Source organism: Propithecus coquereli, unplaced genomic scaffold (genome assembly GCF_000956105.1).
Source record: "Propithecus coquereli isolate 6110/MARCELLA unplaced genomic scaffold, Pcoq_1.0 Scaffold7, whole genome shotgun sequence".
Taxonomy (NCBI): domain Eukaryota; kingdom Metazoa; phylum Chordata; class Mammalia; order Primates; family Indriidae; genus Propithecus; species Propithecus coquereli.
In genome coordinates this window covers 5,451,762-5,476,482 of record NW_012153062.1, presented here as the reverse complement: position 1 = coordinate 5,476,482, position 24,721 = coordinate 5,451,762, and the positions used below count along the sequence as shown (strand labels likewise).

The 24,721-nt window shown below is 45.7% G+C and overlaps 1 protein-coding gene across 1 annotated transcript in view; it reads right to left on the bottom strand.

Annotated features, from left to right (window-relative positions):
* Positions 1 to 12,864: 12,864 nt before the first annotated feature.
* Positions 12,865 to 24,721, bottom strand: part of ABCA4 (ATP-binding cassette, sub-family A (ABC1), member 4) — a 133,852-nt gene continuing 121,995 nt past the window's right edge. Inside the window, exons 45-50 of the mRNA XM_012661013.1 lie at positions 23,860 to 23,994; positions 22,995 to 23,098; positions 22,825 to 22,917; positions 21,165 to 21,414; positions 19,760 to 19,846; positions 12,865 to 13,032 (exon numbers count right to left, since the gene is read on the bottom strand). Of these exons, the coding sequence (XP_012516467.1) occupies positions 12,865 to 13,032; positions 19,760 to 19,846; positions 21,165 to 21,414; positions 22,825 to 22,917; positions 22,995 to 23,098; positions 23,860 to 23,994 (837 nt within the window). The remainder of the gene's footprint in view (positions 13,033 to 19,759; positions 19,847 to 21,164; positions 21,415 to 22,824; positions 22,918 to 22,994; positions 23,099 to 23,859; positions 23,995 to 24,721) is intronic.

Below are 24,721 nucleotides of genomic sequence, written 5' to 3'. Positions count from 1 at the left end.
CAAATGTGATGTTTAAATATTTATGGCATAGAAACTGACAGACAATTTGACATAGAAAAGCCAAAATGTTTGCTATAGGCCCCTGTATCTGATTTAAATTGAGTCATCTCCTTACGGCTATTTAAAGTACCTGAATATGACTATTTTTCCATTTTCTTCTCCAGATCCTTACTGGTATCCCACCAGTCAGTCACTGAGGCGCAAGCCCAGCAAGTACCAGTGAGGATTCGGCTCGCAAAGGGGCAATCCTGTTAAGTGTAGGCCAGAAAAACAATCTGGGAAGTGTTCTTGTCATCAAATGGTCCAGTTCAGTGGCTGGTTGCTGGGTGGCTATGGAGCTGAGTTGACCTGTTGGCTGGGGGCAGAAAGTAAGTCCCAGCCCACCCAGACAGAGCCCTCGTGCTCGTTTTAGACCTGCTCATTTGGGCAGCTGCTTGGTGCGGAGAGCCAGAAAAAAGAAGCCCAAGATTTGTTTCTTGCCCTCTGAGTTTGCGGACTATGGAACATAATATTTCGTCTGTAACATTGTCCGACTTTGAGAAAGACGAGACTTTTGCTGTGGAAAAGGCATGGGACCATGGGACAGGTGGTGGGCCCTGCAGAACCTGGAACTTGGGGTGGGCAGAGGTGGTGAGCAACAAGGTAGGATGAACAGCATCAAGGCCTCTGTAGTATCAGCCAGTGCCAGTCGGCCTGGGTTTCTGACCATGCTCAGAATCGCCAGATTATAAAAAGGCAATTTCTGCAAAAATCCGGCTTAATTGATTAGGCAGGTCCAAGGAATGAGTGGGCAGGCTCTTGGTTGGAATATTATTATTGTAGCCACCACAGAATATTTACTGATGTATTTATCGTTACTGGCTGTAGGAACGTAGGCTACGTTAATCAGGGCAGTTCAGCTCTCTGAGATAATATCATTGGCATTTCAGGGGTGAATAGCTGACGTGGCCTGCATCCAAATCCCCCTGAGCCTTTGTTAACCAAATGAGCACAGGTTCTGTCCTGTCAGGAGCTCCTGTAGCCCTGACTAGACCAGACATGGGTCTGCTCCCTGCTCCTGCCCCTGGCAGAGCCTGTGTCCTCCAAAATCCAGAAGCCCTCAGTGGACCTGGGGGCCCAAGGCTTTCACTCTTTCACAACCTGCATCCCCTGTTGCTCTGGGTCTTGGGCTATGAAAAATCCAAAGCAAAAACAGTCCAGTACCACTCAGGAATGTCCTTTCTTCTCAGGAAACTGTCACTTTCAAAACTCTGAACTTTGCAGCCCCTGGGCAACAGAAGGTTACGGGAGGATTATCAAAGGATTAGGGGGCTTTGCTGAGTGAGCATGTACTGGGTACTTTCTGCCAGAGTGATTTTTCTGAAACAGATCTGATCATGCCACCCCGCTATGGCTCCATGTCTCCCACAGCTGTGTTTTGAAAAGTGTCATCCAACCATCCTCTGCATCAAACTCACCCCAGAAGGGAGGGATTATTAAAATGCAGATTCCTGGGTCTACTCCCTGACCATTGAATATGAATTTTTGTGTGCAGGGTTCAGGGCCTACACTTAAAACAAACTGCCCTAGTGATTCTTACATTTTACTGAAGTTTAGGAATCAAAGTATACCACAGGATTAAGTCCAAACTGCTTAGCATGGAGTGCAAGGCGTCACGGGATATGGCTTGACCTGTCTCTGTCTTGTCGTCTTCCCTGGAAGCACCTACCAAACCCGCATCTTCCCACTTCTAGCCAAACTGAGGCACTTCGCAGGACTTTCTGGGGTCTCTCTCTCACGCCCACACTGCTCCCATTGCTTAGAGCACCACCGCCTCTACTGCAGCCTTTCCTCCTTCCCCTTTGCTGTTCTTTTATTCTTCTTTTTTTTTTTTTTTTTTTGACAGATTTTTGAGACAGAGTCTCACTCTGTTGCCTGGGCTAGAGTGCCGTGGCGTCATCCCCGCTACAGCAACCTCAAACTCCTGGGCTCAAGCGATCCTCCTGCCTCAGCCTCCCGAGTAGCTGGGACTACAGGCATGCGCCACCATGCCCGGCTAATTTTTTCTATATATTTTTAGTTGTCCAATTAATTTCTTTGTAATTTTAGTAGAGACGGGGTCTCGCTCTTGCTCAAGCTGGTTTCGAACTCCTGAGCTCAAACAATCCGCCCGCCTCAGCCTCCCAGATAGCTAGGATTACAGGCGTGAGCCACCGCGCCCGGCCTTTTTATTCTTCTTAACAGCTAGCTGTCATCCCGTCCTTTGGATTAGGCACGCCTCCTCCACTTCCCTCTTAGTGATGATACTCACATTGAGTCACACCATTTGCGTATTTGTCTTTCTCCCCACTGGACTCTGAGCTCCACGGAATGGGAACCATGTCTCGTTCTTGGGTTCCCAGTGAAGACTATGCTTCTTGGCCCTTGGTAGGGGCTCAGAAACAGTTGGGAATGAATAAAGATCTGAAGTTACAGACACCAGAGCTTTGTGTCTGCTTGGGTTTCGTATGTCTTAATGACACCTGAATATTGGTGGTTTTAAACTCTGGTCTCTAAAGGATAGTAAGAAATTAAAAAAGAAGAAATAAACCCAGGTTATGAGATTAACCATGTATATTTTACTAGAGATTAAGTTAGGCATAACATATGAAACAGATTACAAATAGAAATATAATCGCAGTGTGGCCCTGTTCTAATTGGGCAAGACCACACTCATGGGGCTAGGGCTGGACTGGTGGAGGTGATGGGTGGGTAGGCTACAGCTGGAAGTGGGAGAACCCGGGGGCTGAAACCAAGATATGTATCTGACCCAAGGACCTCCAAGGAAAAAGGAGCCAGAGGTCTGAGTGAGCATTGGTAAGCGTGCCAAGGGTCAGTGCTCCGGAGATCGAGTAACAACCACACCAAGTCCTAAAGGCAGCAGTTGGAGGAGGGGCCATAAATACCATCATCAAGGGTTAGGAGCCAGAGGAACACTGGGCCAAGAACGGTGAAGAGTTTGGAAAAGGCAGGGCTGGCGTTGCTCCCACCAGCCCTGGCAACAGCCTGGCAGACCTGTGTGATGAGGTGTATAATGAAGGCCTTGCTTTGAGTGGTCAGCTAGAGGGGAGTTATGGGTGCTGGTGGGCATTCTTGGCAACAGACACCTGCCGGAGGGTGGGCATCTGGGTGTGGTGGGCAGGAACACCCCGATAAAATCTTACCAGCCTCCTCTCTCTGACCTTGCTACCAAGGCTTTTGTGGTTTATAAAAAGGCCACTACCCCATTCTCTCCTTCCAGATCTTTGCTGTAATTGTGGAAATACTGTGTGGTGTTTTTGAGAAGACAGTCTGACAAGTACGCACAGTACACGCAGTGTCGGCCTTTGCTCGATACCTATCTGCTTCTTTGCTGTTCTTTTTAATTTGTAGGGAGAGAGGTGTGACTGTGGGCTGAAGACAGGACTGGGCCCTTAAGATCTGAGCCTGATCCTGGCTCTGGCACTGAATTTCCCTCTGGCCTCAGGCAAATTCCTGAAACCTTCCTTTATTATTATTTTTTTTAATGGCTGTAATGAGTAGCCCAGGGTGTTTTGTGTGTTAAATATTGTTGACAATGGCTGGTCCGAAGGTAGTGAGTTATCTCATCTGATTGTTCACAGTCAGTTATAGATTGACCTCCTTCTTCTACTACTTCCCCCCCTCCTCACTACTGCACTTGACTAGTCTTTAAAAAAAAATGTTTTTTAAAGTATTGTTGAAAATGCTAGATATTGAAAATATCTTCTAAGCCTCACAGCTGCCTCTTTGGAAAATTCCAAATTCCTTTTTGTCCCTCTCTGGTTTTGCAAGCTCCAGGGTCAGATATCCTGGTTTCCCTCTTCCTGAGCTCCTTCAGGTAGCTGGCCCATTTTTCTTGGAAATAGGAACAGCAGGCACGGATATTCATTAATTTGTAGTTGTTTAAAAAAATGTTTAACTACATTCTACAAGCAAAGCCAAGTAGAATGTGGTTATGAAAACCGAGGCCTGTTGCCGAAGAAAGTGTGTGTGTGTGTGTGTGTGTGTGTGTGTGTGTGTGCGCACGCCCATGGTGGGACATGTGCTTGTTATGTAACATCTGATCCTTGATCCCTGGATGTTATCCAGTGAGTAACTGGTTGGATTTGGGGCCTAAAATGCCTTGGGAACTGTTTGTAGCCTTGGTGGGAACTAGATGACTCTATGTTGTCTCAATCCTGCTTTGTAAATAGTCTCTTCCCTGGGTCCATTTGACACAGCCCGGCTGATTTTCAGGTCTGGTGATCTTGCTTATTGTGCCTCCTAGAGAAAGAGTTCTGAGCAGTCAGCGAGGAGCCTGTACTAGCTTGTAGGAAGGGTTCCAGGTACTCCTGGGGACACCTGTACTGTACTATACTGTGAGGTGTTTTCAATCCAGGGGGTGCCAGGCTTGCTCTGTTGGATACTTTAACATCTGAGCAGTTGCATGAGTTTCTTTGGAGCGACCTGGCAGTGTATCCCACCTGAGCTCAGTTCACTTCCCCTCTAAGCCAAGCTCCTTCTTTGGAGCTGGCCCACGGCCATTGCCACCCCTGCACCGGGACCTTCAGGCCGGTTCCAGCGTTGGCTTGGTCTGGAAGTCATATATTTGACTGTTGAGTAAATCAAAAATGATATTTCTATCACATCATTTAAGTCAACCAAGCTAAGCTCCTATAACCAGAGACCCTTGCTAATATGGGCCACCTCACAGTGTGGGGGTAGGTGCTGCATTGCTGGGCAGCTCCACTCCACACACACAGCCACCCAGAGTCCTTGCATCCGGTGGCTCTGGCATCCCGTGTCCTTGAGGTGGTTTCCATGGCTGAAGCTGAATTACCAGAAATCCGTGTTCCAGACCGCAGAGTGGGGGATGAGCGCATGGAGGGGCACTCCTGCTCAGACTTCGCATACATCCTTTCCACTCTGGTCTGCTGGAGAGGACTTAGGGACGAGGCCACACCTTACTACAAGCTTGAGAAATGTAGCCCTTACCTGGGCACTTGTGCACGAAACCATTACCCAGCTACGGGGAAGAAGAGGAGAGTGAGTCTGGTACATAGCTACCAGCCTCCCTGCATCCTGTCATTTTAAACCATTCAGATGCTTTGTGAGTTGTAAGTTCAAAGCCTGCCATCAGGGCCGGCTTTGCGGTGCGTGGCCTGTGCAGTTGCACAGGATTCTATCCTCAGAGGCTCCACGTTTGATAAAATGCTCTGCTACTGCCATCTCCAAATTCTAAATGATTTTTAAACAAGGTGCTTATATTTCATTTTCATTGGGCCCCATAAATGCCCATTCCGCCTGCTTTTTCCCAAATTAACATTTTCATTTCACCCAATTCAATATTTATTGAAAATCCATTTTGTAGTAAGACACCGTGAAAGATCATGTGAGGAATGCAAAGATGCAAAGATGAACAAGATTCAATATCAGGGGTCTTGCAATCCACAGCCCAGTAGGAGGGGAGAGAAATGGAGTTAGTTGTCATTCAAGAGTTGCACACACACTGTTGCGAAAATTCACAGGAACAAAGGCGACCTCTGATTGCTGGTGGTATTGGCACGGGAGGCTGTTGGTGGTGTAAGATATTAGCTCTTAGAATATTTTTAAATAAACCATTTCAAGCATATAAAAAATACAGAGAATAATCTTACAAATATTTATGTACCCACCACTTTGTTTTGTTGATTCTTGACATACTTCCATGTTTGCTTCACATATTTTTAAGAATTTAAATATTATAGATACGGTAGAGCCTCCTTTGTGTCTCTGATTGTGTCTCCTCCTCTGTGTCCCTTTCTTCCCCACCCAGGAGTAATTAATCACTTCCTGAATTTGTGTTTAAAATCCCAATGCATATCATAATATGTTTTTACCACATATACATGTATGTATAAATAATCTTTAGTATTTTATGTGTTTTAAACTTTACAAAAATGTCATTGTACTTCATTCATTCATTAATTCATCAAATCCTTTATTGAGTGGCTACTATGGACAGGCAATGTTTTAGGCATTGGGGATACAGCAGTAAAGAAACTAAACAAAAATTTCTACTCTGTGTTCCAGAGGGGCAGAGAGACAATAAGGAAGAAAAGTAAGAAACAACATGCGGTATGTGGGATGATGATAATTGCTAACAATATGAGGAAAGCAGAGAAGGGAGTATGATGTGAGGATGGCAATAGGATAAATTGAAATTTTAGACAGAGTGGCCTTGGAAGGCCTTCCTTTACCTTTCCTCTGCCATCAGATATTTTTGCTAACCACTATGTTTTGAGACTTACCGATTTTGAAACATATATTTCTAGTTCATTCATTTCCATCGCTATGCAACGTCCATTGCATGGATGGGTCATACTTCATTCATTCTCCTATTGATTAGCATTCAGTTTGTCTTTAATATTCTGTTAGAATCAAGGCTGCAAGGAGCACACCTGGACATATCCCTACGTGCACATGTGCAGTGTCTCTAAGATAGGGTAGTCCTAGGAGGAGGGTTTGGGCCAGTCGCAATGCACATCTTTAACTTTACTAGATGTTGCCAAATTGCTGTCCAAACTGGTTCTCTCCATATACATTCTGGCAGAAAAGGGTTAACATAGTAGGCCTGAAGCTACAGTCTTTAGAAGGGCCTGCTTGCATTGGCTAGCATCTGGGAACTTGGATTTCTGGAGCATTCCCACTATTCTTTAACTGATAAGGGTGGCTTACTGTGCCTAGACTGTACAAGCAATGTGGTTTGTGCTGGGCCCTTGCATTTTTCCAGCGAGTCTGGAATTTTGTAACATGGTAGTCAAAGTGTGCTTATGTAACACAACAAAAACCTTGGGTGCTGGGTCTCTAATGGGCTCTTCTGGGCAGAAGTATCATACACATGTTGCTGCTGGGGAAGGAATGTGTTCTGCATGATTCTACATGAGAGGAAGAAAATATATGGGAACCAAAGCATGGATCCCACCAGACCCCTTCCATGTCTTCTTCCCTTATGATCTGCCTGGGTATTCTCACTGTGTTGCTATAATAAATCTTAGCAATGAGTACAACTATATGCTGAATCCTGTAAGTCCCCTCTAGCATATGAGCGTGGGCTTGGGGACACCCGTCACATACTCCCACCAGGAGTGAGGTTCCCATTGCCCCATGACCTTGCTAGATTTTTGCCAACCTGATAGGTGTGGAATAATATCCCATTATTATTTGGATTTTTATTTCCTTGATTACTAGTAAGGGTGTGCATCTTTTCAAATGTTTGATGACTATTTGAGTTTCTCCTTCTGTGACGTGCCTATTCATATGCTTTGCTCATTTGTCTTTTGGGTTGTTTGTCTTAGTAAATCATATTAAATTTTTATATCTGGATACCAATTCTTTGTTATACACATTGAAAATAACTTCTCCCTGTCTGTGGTCTGTCTGTTTTTATTACAGTGTGTTTTGTTTTATGTAAATTTTTCATCTTAATGTACTCAAATTAATGTCTTTTCCCCTATGGAGTGTGTATATATGTGGGTGTTGGGTGAATATGTGTGTGTCTTATTGTGTATCTTTGGAGACGTTGTATGGAATAAGAATATAGGCTCTTAGGGCTACTTCCTTTAGAAGATAAAAAAAAAAAAGGCTCTGGAGCCAGATTATGTAGGGTTTAAAATCCCAGACCCACCACTTAGGTGCAATTTAGGTCAAGTTACCCTCCTCTCTGGGCTTCAGTTCATTCATTTGTAAAATGGAGATAATTACAGTTTCTGCCTATTAAGTGGTTGTAAGGATTATACAATTAAATATTAACATATAAAGTGCTTAAAATAGTCCCTGATACATACTGCTCAGTAGGTGTTAGCAACCGACATTATTGTTTAAGAAAACTTTTCTTATCCCAACATGATGAAAACAGTATCTTATGTTTTCTTCCTAAATTTTTCAAGCTTGGCTTTTCAAAAGTGGTCTTTAGTACTCTTCCTTTTCCATTTCTGTTCCCTTCGTTCTTGAACAAAGTATTCTTAAGGGTGTTAGGTGGGTAGAAGCAGGTAGGTGCCCATGTGGGGCTCTGGGGGAGCCTCAGTGGCCTCGCCCAAGTGCAGCGAGGAGGCTGTTCATGGAGGAAGGTGGCTTAGTGTGGAAGGTCAGACCCTTCCACACTAATCGGGATGAGGAGGGTATCAATGTGGTGTGGGTGGCCCAGGATGGGAGTCAGAGCCCAAGCAGGGAGAGGAAGGTGTGGGTATCAGAGCCCTAGTGATGTGAGGTGGGTCTGTGTGGGGAAGTGAGAGGATGGTGGTGGAGATGGGAGATGGGTTACATCCAGTGGGATTGATTAAATAGGTAAATATGTATATCAATGCATTAAAGATAGTGAGAGCTGTTAGGGAAAGGAGTTAAATATATGGGAAGGGAGAAGATGAAAGTGAACGCTGTGGTGTTGGGTCAGAACTGGAGGTATCAGTGTGAATCCATGATTGTTGATGTATGTATACATTGATATATAGAGAAATAAATATAGATGTAAATGGATGTCTATCAATTATCTACCTACACATACATACATAAATACATACTCTCTAACTGTCCACTGAGAGAGCCCAGATGTTGGCTTCAAAATAGTATATTCCCTAAAACGAACCAGAGCCCTTGGGGGAAATGGTTGATCCCAAGTTGGGAAATGGCAAGATGAACTTCGACATCTTGTGCCAGAAAGCAAGTAAGTGCCCAAAGAATGGTGTGGAACATGTCAAAAGGACACAAGAGCCATCTTGATGGAGTTCCACTGCTAAATCAGGGATAAACTGAGCATTAAAAGAAATAACATAGCAAAGAATGAAATTCCTTGAATACAATAGGAAACCATGAATCCGTAAGTAAGTAAATGAATATATTAAGCATTTGATGGGGAATATGATCACTTACATAGTATTAAGGTACCTCCTCACAAAATACTTACTAATTACAAAGGGGAAAAGAATAATTTTATGGTGGGGAAGCCTGGCAGACATCCCCATAATCAAGTGATCAAAGTCAACATCATTAGTAATGGGTCAAATCAAAATTCCATGCCGTCTAATAGGATGCGATGGAAAGAACACAGCAGCACTTCTGAGATACTCCTGCCGAAGATGCATAACCTGAATCTCATTAGGAGGAAACATCAGACAAGCCCGCCTTGAAGAACACTACAAAATATAATAACTAGCCCATCACCTTCAAAAGACTGGGGAGCTGATCCAAATTAAAGAAGATCAAAAAGATATGCCTGCTAAATGCAACATGTGATTCTGAACTGGATCCTTTTGTTATAAAGGGCATTATTGGGACAGTTGTTGAGACTCGAATAGAGTCTAAGGATTAGATGGTGATGACAGATCCATGTTAATTTCCTGATATTGATGGTTGTATTGTGATCATGTAGGAGGATGTACTTGTTTGTAGGAAACATACAAACTATTCAAGGCAAATGAGGCTTCAGGTTGGCAGGTTTCTCCAAATGGTTTAAGATAAAATTTGATTACATTTGCAGCTTTTCTATAAATCTGTGGTTGTTTCAAACTTTAAAAGTTATTACATAAAATTACTTTTTACTTTTTTAAAAAAGTAGTTTAATCCACTTAGAATTTATTTATGTGTATGGTGTGATACAGAATTAAAAAAAATATGTTTCCATGTAAATAATCAGTTGTTAATGCTTAATACAAATTTCAAAAGTGAAATTTAGGGAGAAAGATATACTAGGTGGATGGAAGAGAATGATTAAAGACAGAGAGGAAAATGAGAGTCAGATTTTAGGGGTTTGGCGTGGCTAGATCGTAGCTCATATGTGGACTGACGTGGGGTCAAGCTGGAGGGTAGGTTGGGGCCAAATCATACAAGTCCTTTAGTGCCAAGGTGAGGGTTTTGCATTTGGTTGTATAGGTTATGGGAACCATTGAAAACTTGAGTAAGTGAATCATCCTTTTGGGAAGCCTACCTATTCCCTCCTACTTCCAGCTAGTCAGGGTTGAGTGTGCTTTCTTTGAGCTCTTATCATTCATGAATTGATATTCTCTAGATCTCTCTCTCTCCTTCTCTTTCCCTCTCCCTACGGCATTGCCCTGATGGATTTCTGGGACAACTTCCCGACCAGAGTGGTGCTGGGACCTTTTTCTCGCATCCTGGTGATTAGCACAGTGCCTGGCTCCTAGTAGGTGTGCCATAGTGGTTCCTGAACAAATTTCAAGAGCTGAATTTTAAGAAGCAGAGTGTAGTATCCATGGATGTGGGAGAGGACAGCCCGGCCCACTTGGGAGCTGGAACATCAGCCAGGCAGGAGGTAATAAGGTCCCATATCAGAGAAAGGGCAGTGATAGTAGCAAGGCAAGAGGGACAGTTGGGAAGACCCTTGTGGTGTTGGAAGCAGTAACTTGGCAAATGATAGAATGTGGGGGGTGGGGGAGGGGTGAAGGAGGAGGAAGAGGAGATTCTGAGGTTTTAAACCTCTAGGATAGGGAGAAGAGTCATGCCTGTAACCAGAGCAGGAAAATTAATCAGTTCAGAATCTCAGAGAGGGAGGATAGAGGACAATATAAATAGCAAAAAGTGTAAAGTTACCTTATAATTGCTTGTCATTCTGTAGTTCTCAAAGCTCATCATCTCTATAGTGATAAATACCACTGAACACTCCAAAACAGAGAGCTCCTCTCCAAAGCAAGGACTAAGTAAGTGCAGATTTCCTGATTCTTCCCTGACATTTTTGCCCAGGAGCCCAAATTTAAAAATTAATCAACCTACTGACTTTGCTATTTTGTTCCTATAGAACTTCTCAGTGAGTTGAGGGACGAGCATGGATGCTTGGAGCCCGGCCCTCAGATGCCTGGTTCGGGTGGGAGTTGATGCTGCGCCTACAAGACGTCTTGTCGCACAAACGAGGTGATGGGAGAGGCAGGTGCAAACCCAGGATCAGCCACACCCTTCGCAGGCTGGCTGCTGTCGGTTGTTGTTGCTAAGAATTATCCTGTACTCTGGGGCCTCAATCAAGATGAGAGATCTAGAATTATAGTTTCCGAGCATGAAAATCATTCCTATTCTCTGTCCTTGGATTTACCTTTGAACATCTGCTGTCCCAGCTAAACTGGAGTTACTCGAAGTCCTTACTGTAAAACAGATGAAAGGGAACAAGTGGTATTCGGGTTCCCTAAAAGGCACCTGAGCTGTTTCTGATGTCCCTCGACACTAACCTGTTTACTTACTAGCACAGGGGTGGGCACAGTGCGGCCCGTGGGCCAGGCCCGGCCTTGCCCATTCCTTTGTATACTGTCTGCGGCTGCTTCCGTGCCACGACAGCAAGTTGAGTAGCTGCGACCAAGACTGTATGACCTGCAAAGTCGAAAATATTCACTATATTGCCCTTTCCAGAAAAAATTTGCCGCCCCCTGCCTTAGAATGTTAGCACCACGAGGACAGAGGCCGTACCTGGCTCATTGCTGCTTTCCCGGAATATGGTGCGTGAGTGCTTTGTGCCCTCTTCCGCCCTCGTTTCCTCTCTCCCCTCCCCTCTCCCTTCCTCCTTTGCTTTTCTAGTAGCTGCAAGAGGAATGACTTGGAGGTCAGCATCAGTCAAGACCAAAGACGCTGCGAGCCCTGGTGGAAACGAGAACAGACGCTGCGCTGCAGGCCTGGAATGCCGTCTGACCAGGTGCGGTCCACGCAGTTGCTCCTGCAACTCACTGTGACTCAGGACTGTGGGATCTGGCTACAGTAAGCTGTGGTCTCTTCTGACATTTACTAAAGTATAAAACCAAGAGGAAGGCTCTAGCGTGGGCACATCTGAGCCTTCACATCAGGTGCCTGCTCAGAAAGCTGAGTGTGTGTCATGGTGAGCTGGGGGAGAGAGTGCCTTCGAGTACCTTCCTCATACCATTTGTGTCTCAATACTTCAAGTTATAAACTAAGCTAACAAACTGCTAAACAATGACCTAGGTTCAAACGTCAGCTTCTTGGTTCCTTAGAGTCCCACACTGGCCTGCGGTGGTGCAGAGCCCAGGGCCTGTGGCTTGGCCCCGTGTCCTCTTTCTCCTGTTCTCCCTGGGGCCTCATGTACTGTGGGTGGACACTAGCCTGCACAATCCAGGCCACCCTTGACCCAGGAAAGAGGCCAACTCAGGCCCTAGGAGCAGGCTTTAGGCCATTTGGACAGGGAATTCCAGCGTTCTGGGTCCAGTGGGCATGTCCCCTGGCACCTGTGGACTCTTTATCCTGTGAGAACAAAGCCACGGGAGGAGGACTAGAGTGGGGTCTGCAGGGCAAGCTGGATGGGCTACCAAGCCATTTAATTTTTCTGAGACTTGGTTTCTCTCTCCATTAAAACAATGCAAACAAAACAATTACGCAAGGGCTTAATTTTTAACACTGAGGTATTTGCTAGATCTACGAGCCCGTGGTTTTATGAATCTGAAACTTCTAGAATGTATCCTTTCCCAACTTGACCATCACCTTGGACAAGATGTGGCAGCTGTTCTCCGCTGTAAATATCATAAGTTATGATTTGTTAATCTCGAGAGACCTGCTCAGGCATTGAATCTTCACTTTGAGGAAACCAAGCCCCAGCTGGCCTAGCCCAGTGGGCTTAGTCCTTCTGGTGCCTGAAACAGCTGTCCCACAAGGGTGATGCTGCCGAATTTCTAGGGGAAAAGCTCCCGTTCTCCGTGAGCCCCGCGGGCCTGCTGGTGCAGAACCTCCTCCTCCCCGGCATGGTGCAGGTGCGCAGGCTGTCAGCGCTGCTGACGGGTGGTCTGCCCTTTCCGTTCCCGTCTTCAGAAGAACTATAGTGGCAGGCACAAATGAGGCTTTCTGTGGGCTTTTTACTCACAGCGAAAGAGATTTCTCTTTTGCTCCTAGCTATTCCAAAATCTTGAGCTCCCCAAAGAAGAAGTGGAAGCTTAGAAAATCTGGCAGCCAGTCATATGCCTGGAACATGTCCTGAGTGGTCATGTTTTCTGAAGCGACTCTCTCCACTTCCTCCTCCTCTTCTTCATAAATCTCCCTTCGTAAACCAGACTTGGGGATCTTTCAACAGATTAACACGTTCTCAGGAGATGTGGGCCGACCTTCCAACTTGAACGCTCCTCAAACCCAAGCAAGCGGTGGTTGCGCCTCCCCCTCCTTGACTTTCCTCCTGCTCGCTTTGGGGCTGGTATTTTTTAAAGCATCCCTCTCACTCCACCTGCCCTCTCCTGCTTTCTGCAGGCACCAATTTCTTGGACCTATTTCTTTTCTGTGTATTTTTTGCTGGGTTTTTATAGTTTGTTGGGTTTTGGTTCAGCATGTATTTGTTGAGCATTTTCCGTGTGCCAGGAGTTGGAAAAAGCAGGACAAAAAAGACACAGAGCCTGCCCTTGGAGAGCTCAGGTGTGGTGGAGACAGAAGGGAAATGGACCTTCCCGTGAAGGGGAGGGCGCAGATCTTTCCTGTACCCGATTCTGCCCAGTCCAAGTTGCCTTTCTGAAACCCTCAACGCCCACCACGAATGACGGCTAACCCCCCCTCCTTGCTTAGTCTTCTTTCCTGCAATATTGTAGTTGCTAATTTAAATTACAAAACCAACCAGGATGCAGCAGCGTGATATAAGCAGTGTCCTGGGCTTTCTCAATCTCTATTCTGGCCCTAGTTAAAATGGTTTTTTAGTTTTGGTCATTGACAGATTTTTAAAAAGTCAAAACCAGATTAAGCTGTGGGGCTCCCAAAGTAGTTTTGTAATCTCTACTGGCAGTTGTTGCCCAGCACCTGTGGGGTGCAAAGCAGCGGGCCATTGGCTGTGCAGGACTTAATATTGTGCGGCCTCTGCCTACCATCTGCTGCTGGAGAAGCGCAGGACCCTCTTTGCTAAGGTAAAATTTCACCATTTTGTGCTTTCTTCCACGCGCCCTTCTCAGTAGCAGTTAGGGCCTCGGCCTCTCTCTCCTCTCCTTCCTTCCTCTGTCACCCTGTGGGGTATAGCCACAGTAGAAGGTGGGTTGGACAGCACTGTTGTAGAAAGTGTTTGCACTCTAAAGCCCATCCGTAGGTCACGGAGGGGAAACTGGCTTGGCAAGGAAGCCCCATTGTTCTCCTTATCCACAAGTCTTTCGAAACGTTTGGTTTAAAACTATTTTCTGTAACATGTTCACCCTTCTCAAAACAAGGAGAAACCACCACGCTCCTTTGCTAAATCTTAAGCCAAACTGCAACATCTCCACTGAACTGTAACCGTTAATAGGGAGGAAATCACGTGACGGGGTGTAGCCATCTTTGTGCTGGGCTTCAAACTAAGCTGTGAGCTAAGGTGCTTTAGTAGGTAAAATAATTCATACAGGTGGCAAATGTTAATTATAGAGCCCATCTCATTAGGATAGACCTTTGACCCATTAGCAAATTAACAGTGCATTGGATAGGAGTTCTGTTATAATCTAGGCCCATAAAGATTTAAAAGAAAGAAACGTGTTGTAATCTTCTTGGTTTCATCATTTTTTTACATAATAAAATAAGTTCTAGAGTCTACTGAGAAATACCTCTAATTATTGCCTCAGCCATCTTAGGGAAATACGATAATGGCTTCCAATCCTAGCTTTTTCTTAAAGTGTTAGCTTCTAAATTGTCCTTTTTTTCTGACAATATAATTCAGTTTTCTTAATTTCCTTCTGATAGGGAAGTGAAATAACTTGTCTCAGAGACTCTCTTAGATTGAGGATTAATGATTACAACTGAACATTCCTGAAGTCTTAATAGGATTTGTTTAAGCAGGAGTAACTGGGGTTGCCAGAATTAATAAGGAAAAATACAGGATGCCAAGTAAAATTTGAATTTTAGGTAAAAAAACAAATACATTTTGTTGTTTATACTATATGTTAAATATACACATTTTGTGTATATTCCATGCAGTATTTGGAACATACTTATATTTGAGATATAATTATGCTAAAATATTTATCAGAAATTCAAATTTAACTGGGATCCTGAATTTTATTTGACAACCCTAGAAACACGTTCAATTCAAAATGCTTCTTGGTGAACAAATAGTGGGAAAAAAGTTTAGTGAGTGTGTTGTGCCTCATCTTGGAAGATAAAAGTTCTTAAAAGTGTTGGAACAGACCTCAATACCTTTAGGCCTCTGTTCTCTAATTCGAGAAATGGAGGATGTGAAATCTAAATGTTGCATGGGCCTGCAACGAGAAATTTTAAAAGTAACGATAGTCCAGTTATAAGATAAATGGCAATATCCTTGATTTTTTAAAATTCCTGCTTAGGTATGAATCGTACTGATTGATGTAATTACTTTATAAGCAAATTAGATGAACAAAAACTGGTTGTGTCAGTTCCAGTCTTGGACCTCATCATGAACTGTCAGGTGTAGTTTAGCAACTAATAATGAGAAGGCATTTTCTCTTCAGCTTTGGTGTGTTTTCTCTACCAAATAAATCAATTTAAAACTCATGTTGACACCGCTCCGCCCCTGCACCCTCACCCCCATCATTTCAATGTGAAAAAAGGAGAGGGATTCAAACCAACTTCATCCAATTGCCTTTCCGACATACAGACTCCTTAAGTGTTGCCTCAGACTATGTCTGACCTAAAAACAAACAAACAAACAAAACCTTTTTCTGAATGTTGGTGAGCTTCTGTATAAACAATTAAATGTCCTGTGAGCCACTCCCTTCTAACACCACTGCAGAGACGTACACATCACCTTTGTGGCAGTGGCAGAGCACTGTGTGAATGAGGCCTTAACTTCTTACAATGGTCACAAAGACACGTTGGGTCTCACATTCAATTAAGGACCAATGCTCACCTGCCCATGCCTCTTCGTCCCCTCTCCTAACTACACCCGTGAGGTAAGCACTCAAATAATCTGGGCAAACAGACATGAAATGTAGATTCAATAATACCCAACTGACAACGGATGATGTTTACACGCATTACCGGTTGGGTGTTTTCTTCAAACCCTATAAAGACTTGACATGGAACATTAAGACTAGTCCACACCAGCGTTGCAGAATTCTGCCATGCATGACTCGCGCTCCTGTGGCGGTGACTCTCACGGCAGTGCGTGGCAAGGACAAGGAGCTACGCAGTTCCCCACAGAATGTCTGAAACTATACTAGGTGGTGCACACCAGGGAGATCAGTGAATTAGGATAATTTGAGATGAATTTGTTTGCATTTTATTTCTCCTTGAAAATCACACACACACACACACACACACACACACAGAGAGAGAGAGAGAGAGAGAGAGAGAGAGAGAGAGAGAGAGAGAGAGAAGCAGATCCACTTGAAACGAGAGTGATACTGAGGCCAAAGCTACTAGTGGGATGGCCTGGGATTTCTACTTCTGTGGTCTGAAGGAAAGGGTTTGTTATTTGGCTAGGTCAGTTTCACCACCAGGTGTTCCAGGTAAGCATGTCAGTTTTGGTTTCCTTCCCAAAGAGCCTCCTTGTAAGCTTGCTGTATGCTCCTCACGTTTGTTTTCTGCTGAGGTGGGGTCATTACGGAGGCCCCCGCGTTTGGATGACCATGCCAGCTGCAGGGAATGGGCCAGGTAGAAGGAGATCAGGCCTGCGGAAGGAGAGTAGATGGACTTCTGTCATCTTTGTTTTCTGAAAAGATGGTGTGACTATCAGATTTTAAAGGTTAAACAGTTGTCAATCAATCTCTGGAGGAAGCTCAGCCAAGGGTGCTGTGATTCTGTGAGATCACCAAGGATATGGGCCATCTTTGTTCCTTATCTGCAAAATGGTCAGACCAGATAATCTAAGATCCAGAGATTTGTTACAAAGACTCACACATGTAAGACAGTAGGCGTGTGCATACGTGCTTACATCTCAGAGAGAAGCTACACCTTACATCTCGGAGAGAAGCTCTTTCCTAAGGCAGCTATGGAGTCTTTTGGTTTGTTCTTTAGCCCAAGAAAGTTACCATGTCTTCAAAGCTAAGAAGTCCTGATACAAAGCAGCCCAGAGCTGCAGAATTCCCTTCCTAGAGGGGTGGCTCCTGATAAGCATGAAAATTTGGTGGGGAATGGAGGATGGGGAAAGATTCGAGCTGGAGTTCAGAATAGCAGGCTGCAGACCAAGGCTCGGGCACTGAGTCCATGCTCCTTGGGAAGAGGACGCCAAGGTGACGCTTTTCACTGGAGAGATGCTGAATTCAGTTAAAGTGTAGGAAAAATTCCTGGACTGATACCCAGCTGTTGGGGTGGGGGGTTTGGGCAAGAAGGGAGTTGGACAGAGGCCTGCCAGGTCTAGACAAAATGCGGTTTAACCAATTATCTGGTTTAAAAATCACACATCCTCTTAAGAAGATGACTAACACAGTACTTAGCGCTGAGAACATGCTCTGAGGTGGTGCAAGGGTCCCAATCACCGCATGGGGGTGGGGGGTACTTCTGAAACTAATTGATAAAGATACAAATTATATAGGGAATCTCTGTAACAATGTGTAAGAATAAGGATCAGAAATTAATCTGAGGGTTCCTGAATAACTGTGTGGAAAGTGTCACACAATTATTAACCCATTTAGGATGTTTCTAAGGTGACTAATCATCTATCACCTACTCATCTATCAAAACCTTGACCCTCATCTGTTTTCCTAAAACATACTACGAGATTGCATAAGACCTCGTGCCAAAAGATGTTTTCGAGGACTGAGCCCTTTGAAGAGTTTTAAAATGTTTTTGATAAGCAGACATACTGATCTCTAGATACCAAAATGTCTGTGTGGTCCTGGCTCACAACCTGCTGCTGTGAAACCATCAGCCTAATGAACTTCCTGAAGCTCAGCCCTCATGTTTGTTCAGGAGCAAGTTGTAAATGTTCTCTAGAACTCCTTGAGAGAAACTGCCTTTTTCTTATTTGTGGGATATTTTAAAGAAAATTATTTTGAAGTGGCATAATGTAAACAAGAATGTAATTACTATTTGTTTCATGACAGACTTATTTATACACTGCTACATGGAAGGATTTTTACAAACTTTTGTAAAGATAGTATGTCATAAAGTCAGAGTTAGGCCAGGTGTGGTGGCTCACGCCTGTAATCCTAGCATCTGGAGGCTGAGGCAGGAGGATCCCTTGAGCCCAGGAGTTTGAGGTTGCTGTGAGCTATGATGACACCACTGCACTCTAGCCAGGGTGACAGAGTGAGACTCTGTCACCGAAAAAAAAAAGTCAGAGTTAGGTTTTGAATCAAAAAATGTATTATAAAAACATACCAATTTAATAAATGTGTTGCAGTAGGTTTTCCAATATTTTTAAGCCAAAATCTGACAAATGTAATAGAAAATGATTATTACATCCAATAAGAGGGAAAAGTTTGGAATTATTAATAACTGTTGCAGACCATAGACCATCAGCACCCCTGATGTTCTGGCCTGGCCAGAGGTGATCTGGAATATGCCAGGTGGGGGTGGGGAGACCATTGATAGTCCTAGGAAACAATTTTGCTATCCAGTTATGTATTCTGACTTATAAAAGGGATTCATAACTGCAAGTGGCTTTCAAAGAATAATTTTCAACTTGTGTCAACAGCAACCACAAGATCTATAAATGAGAAATAGTGGCTAGAAAATCTCAGCAAAACTAACTATCTCTGGACAGGAGCCTTTACATTTCTGGACCCTCTGGTGGGTGGGTGAGGGAGAAGGGATACGAAGCAGTCAACCTTGCCAAATAGCCATCTCTCGGTCTCTAGTGGTCACAAGGAACTGGGAAAATCCATCACAAGCACTGCCTTGGAAAGGAGTGTTTCAATCATTAGCTGTACTTGTTTTCCTTGCAATCAAGAAACCAGTTGGGAGGAATGACAACTTTATGGGAAATAAGGTTTTGTGTATCTTTGCTTATGGAAAACATGTTTTGATTTGATTTTATATGCAGGTAAGTCAGGAGAGAGTGGCTGAGTTGATTTGGCCCTTTACAATCTCAGGCTTAAGCCAAGGCACCTCCTTGGCTGCTGGCACCTCCTCCAGGACTTTCTCTAGCTTGCGCACTCTCTCTCTCTCTCTCTCTCTCTCTCTCTCTCTCTCTCTGGGGTCAGCGTGCTCCTTACTGGGGGCACCATGCCAGGGTAGGGACCTGAAGCACCTGTCCCAAGAGTTACCACAGGCCAGGGTACAAAGCTTTTATTGCTTCTTCCTCCATCATCTTGACACTTTTATAAAGAATAAAGAGCCCCCTTCCTACGACAGACATTATTCATTGATCTACCCAAATGTGGCCATTTTCAAAGGAAATTCCCTTCCTTTGAAACTCAAATGTATGACCACACATAGAAGTCAAATATTCCAATAGCCAAAATGTTCTAATATTCTCTCCTACCTTCCCTGCTTATTTTCAAAACCTAAGGGTTTTTTTTTTGCTGTAAGCAAAAAACATTGGAAAGTTCTTTTCAAAAATGCTCTTCTATATCAGTGGTCTCCAACCTTTTTGGCACCAGGGACTGGTTTCATGGAAGACAATTTTTCTATGAACGGCGCGGGGGTGGGGTAGGGTGTGGGGTTGGTATAAAGAGCTCCGTGGCCCAGTCGGCGGCCTGGGGGTTGGGGACCGCAGTTCTATATCATCCAAATGGTTTCCTGATTATGACAGGAACCCACACATCTACTGACTGAAAAGTCCTTCAGCACAGGACATGGTGGGGACCCAGTGTGGGTGGCACTCTCTGCGGGAGGCAAGTCTGAACCTTGGGGCACCTCAGGCCCATGGCCCAAGTGGGCCCTGCGGCGAGGACCTGCCTCAAGCAGTGGACTGTGAAAGCAGCAGGGGTACCTTGGGTTGCTGGCTGGCTCCCGCAGCTCGAGGGTGCAAAGGGACATCATAAATTTCAGTCTGCTGTTTAGCAAAGTTCACAAATACCTGAAGTGAGAGAAGAAGAAGAGTAGGTAGATGTTTCCAGAAAAATGGCACCTACACCCAGCTACCCACTTTGCTCTTTATTTTCCACAGTTAACATACAGTCCTGTTGGTGTGGCCTGTGTCCTCCCCAGAAGGGCTGGCCCACCCACAAAGGCCCGGCCATTAGTGCTCTGGACAGGGCTAGCTTCTTAGACTTCCAAGGTAAGCCCAGAGTCACCGCTGGAGGACTCAAAGGATTTGGGCGCCTGACATTGGGGTAACCAAGGCAAGGTAGATTCTCCACCAGCAGTGTCCTTCTAATCCTCTAAAGAAGACACTAAAAACAAAGGTAGTTGATCTCTTTTCAGTCCGTCACTGGGTGTGCTTACGGCTGACAAGAAGGTGCGGGTGAGCCGCTCCTCAAGGGCAAACTGGGACTCGCCTGTTTCCACTGCTTTACCGGCTGTCTTTAACAATGCTTATTTAAAACAAATAAAAAACAAACAAAAATAAAACCAAAAAAACTAGAAACAACCAAATGTCCATGAACGAATGAATGGATGGATAAGCAAAATGTGGCATATCCATTCAGTGGAATATTATTCAGCCTTAAAAAGGAAGTGAGCTCTGACACCTGTTATATCTTGGATGGCCCCTTGAGGACAGTCACAAAAGGACAAACACTGTATGATTCCACTTACGTGAGGTACCTAGAGTAGTCAGAGTCATAGAGACAGAAAACAGAGCAGTGGCTGCCAGGGGCGGGGTGGGGAGGGTGCACGGGAGTTATTGTGTAACGGGCAGAGAGTTTCAGTGAAGCAAGACGAGAAGAGTTCTGTGGGGGGATGGTGGTGATAGCTCAACAGTGTGAATGTACTTAGTGCCATTGACCTGTATACTTAAAAATGGTTGAAGTGGTCAATCAATTTTATCTTATCTATGTTTTACAATAAAAATGTGATTAAATTTTCAAAAAACCACATAAGCTTATCAAAACTCACAGAACTGTACACTTAAAATAGATGTGTTTTACCGTATGTAAATTACACATCAATAAAGTTGATTTGAAAAGAAAAAGAGAAGCCACCACCACAAACCAGCAAGAAGGAAGTAACATTTCATAGCCTAATGGAGAAGGATGATATAAAAAAAAATCAATGAAGTTTGCAGATGACTAAAATATTGTTAGAAAACAATTTCTGATGTGCCAAGTTTTGCCCTAATGGACAGAAGGCAAGAATGTTTTGAAAACTGGGAAGGTCGTGCCTCCCTCCTGTGGCAGTTCCACCCCGGCCTTTGCTTAGCCCCACTGTGCGCCTGGGCCCTGGGGCGGACTTGCCTGGTCCAGCGTGGTCTGTGTGACCGAATACTCCTCGATGAGCAGGCTGTCCTTGTGGGAGATGAGCAGCTGGAAGATCCTGGCCAGGGAGGAGGAGGAGACCTGGAACTGGAGCATGTTGTAGTGCCTCTCCCGCTGCACGCTGCCCGGGAAGTTCCCCTGGAAGAACTGCTCCACGGGGTTCAGATCTGGAAGCAAGTCATCCTTTGGGGATTTGATTTTCATTGTGACGACGTAGCCATCTCCAAACCTAAGGGAGGCACACAGAGTGTACAGGCCTCTGCTCACAGCTGGGTCTAAGGCAATCCCAAAATAAGGAGTAGACTCATCAGAAAATAGCGGGGATTAAAGGCCCATACCATTGACCTGGTATGCATATTTAAAACTAGGAGAAAAAAACACTAGTCCTTGGAGAAATCCTTTGATACAAGCTTTTAGATGTTAAAATATCTGTGCAGTGAAGTAGGACAGATGTACCTGCTGAAGTCAAAGGAGGCTGGAGCCAGTGTGGGCATCCCGGTCCCGCCCATAAAGACATGTGGGCTGACTGGCCCTTCATGAGCCTGGCCAGGTGGGAGCAAAGGCTGGGGAAGGCAGAACCTCCCTGAGGGAGCTTCCAGAAGCAAATGGAGTGGCCTGGGCCAGGGCCATTGGTGCTTCCCTCCTGCCCTCACCAGGTCTTCTGGTCACCCTTTCGTGGATGAAGGGTGGCCCACCAGAGAGTGCACGGCCAGCTGGCATCTGTACACAGTGACATCAGGGTATCCCATGTCGGTCATAACTACTTCAAAGCTCCCTCCATCGTCTAGGGCTGTTCTCTACAGCAAGATGCCTTTTGCCTTTCAGCTCCAGAAAACTCCCACACGGGGAGCACTCTGCTCTCACCACTTCTAACAGGGAGACGTTGAGCAGGTAGAGGGAAAGGAATAGGGGAACATCCATTTCTCCAGACACTGGAAGTTGCTGACACAAACAATTTCTCCAGGGACTAGCGTTGTTTGTTAAATAAATGAGTAATTACCAATATTTAATATCAATATGCTCTTTCCTAGGTTATAAAACATATCAGAATGCAAGGGAGCATGGCAGTATTATGATAATCTTATTTTAACTGTTATCTTTAGAACACACGCTATTAATAAGGAGTTATTTACAACCGTTTATGATTTATGGATACAAGATAATCCTACTCAAGATTACTGGCATTGTTGGTTTGTTGTATAAATGTGGTCATTTTTCAAACCCAAACGCATACAATACTCTAAAAAGGAAAGCTGGTTCTCAAACTGCTTGGTCTCCTAATCATTCCTATATTGGTCGTGGACTCGTAGTAAATAGGCCATGGGTCCTGGACCTGTGGGGATAAGAGGTGAGCTACAGAGGCAGTGGCAGGGGCCCTCCCTCATCCCAGCCAGGCTCTGCATCTGCCCCTACCAGAACTCCCCATCCAGAGCCTCCAACCACAGGCAGCTAGGCCAACACAGAGGAGCTTCTTATCAGCACAACGGCCTTCCCCATCTGCTGCTAGAGAACGAGGCCCAGGCACCACCTGCCCCTACCAGGGTGGTGACGGGGCAGCAGGACCCCCAAGTGTCAGTAGAGACACCCCTGTGGGCCCCCATGGAAAGTGACAAAGGGCACGCCCCCACCACCTGCTTACTTGTACTTGAGGTGCTGAATGGTGCCCATACATCGGAAGGCGCCCCTCACCATGATGGCCAGCCGGGTACACAGTGCCTCACACTCCTCCATGCTGTGGGGCAGGACACAGGAGGTGAGGTGGGGAGGACGCCCACCCCCCTCCTTCCCCGGGCCCTGGGAATCTCCTGCCTGTGGGATGTGAGGACCACGGCTCTCCCTTCTCTGATGATGCTCACGATGACGTTCCAGAGCATGCGGCGCGCCTGGGGGTCCATCCCTGTGGTGGGCTCATCCTGTGGGGCGGAGAGAGGGCAGAGAGTGGGCTTGGCGCCGGCCTCTCCTGGTTACTGCTTCCCCGCTGGGCTGCTGGCTTGCAGCTGACAGGCGGCGCACACAGACACTCCCCAGCCCGGCAAGCCAGGAGGTGCCCTGGTGTGGGGCACAGGGGCAGGAGGCGAGCCCAAGAGTAAAGAAACAGCATGTACACCCCTAGACCTGTTTCAGCCCGTGAGTGGATTAAGGTTGATTAAGGCAATGGTAGAATTAGTCTTAAAAAAAGAAAAAAGCTGCGAATGTTTGTAAGGAGGCAGGGAGATAGCTCGGATAACGTCTCTGGTTCCAGCCACATCCTGTGCACTGTGCCCCATAATCCTCAGACTGCGTGGCCATGGGCCTCAGGCTGGGTCTGGCTCAGGTGACAATCACATGAGCCTCTGATCCAGGTCAGTGCTCCTGTCTCCTTCACATCCCACATGGGCCTCAGGCAGCAGTAATTTCTGACCAGACACCGGCATTCCGCAGAGTTTTGCGCCTGTAGCCCCGCAACAGACTTCCCAGGAACTCATAGTGAGACTATGCTGTGACTCGTTTCCCCCAAGACTTGGGGACTAAACACTGGGACGATTTGCTCAAAATGAGCAATACAGGAAGTAGTCCAACCAAGAACAAACTGCTGCATTTGCTAAATCTGCTGACCTGGAACATATCCCCCAACCCAAGGGTTTAACCCCAGCCCTTGGTTCAAACTCCGGTGGCGGCTTGTGCCCGCAGTTACCAGCAGCACCAGCGGCGGGCAGCCGATGAGCGCCATGGCCGTGGAGAGTTTCCGCTTATTGCCCCCACTGTATGTGCCAGCCAGGCAGTCTGCGTAGAGAGATAGGCCCAGGCTCTTAATACTCCAGTTTGCAACCTAGGGAAGAGAAAGAAAGCCCATTTGGAGAAGACAAACAAGCAAAGACCCCAAACCTCCACCAATTTCAAGCCTTGGGTTCCCAGATCTCACACTTCCAGATCTCACACGGACCCAGCTGGGCTGAAACAGGGCCACCTGGTGGCTCCTGTCCTCTAGCACATGCTTCAGGGGCCAGATGGGAGTCTCCTTCCACTTCGTGCCTTGGACCCCAGTGTGGCTTGGTCAGCTCAGCACCCACTGGGTGCAGCCCTCTGGGAAATGGCCTTAAGCTTTACAAAGAGCAAGACAGCATGTCTCACTCGGTGTTCTGGACCGTGGCCAGGTGTGGAAGAGGAAGGGTCTGTTTGAGAAGATGGCAGGTCCCAGACTGTTGATTCCAACCCTCGACAGGATCGCACCTGAAGTCTTGTGCATCTAATACATACTTAATGAGCACTTACCATGGACTAGGCACTGGAGAACAATGGTGAACACAGCCTTTGCGGCTGTACTCACAGGCTGGGGCGGGGAGGGGAAGGACAATCAAAATAAACAGAATAATGACAGATTGTAACAGTGCTTTGGGGAAACTCAACAGAGAACTGTGATAGAGAGTAACGGGGTGTGTGTGCACATGCACGCACAGGAGAACTGGGAAGTCACTGGAGACAAGCCCACCATCCTTCTGTGTTCTGTACTTGTTACACCCTCTGCGTGGAATGTCCCTTCCCCAGATAGCCACAAG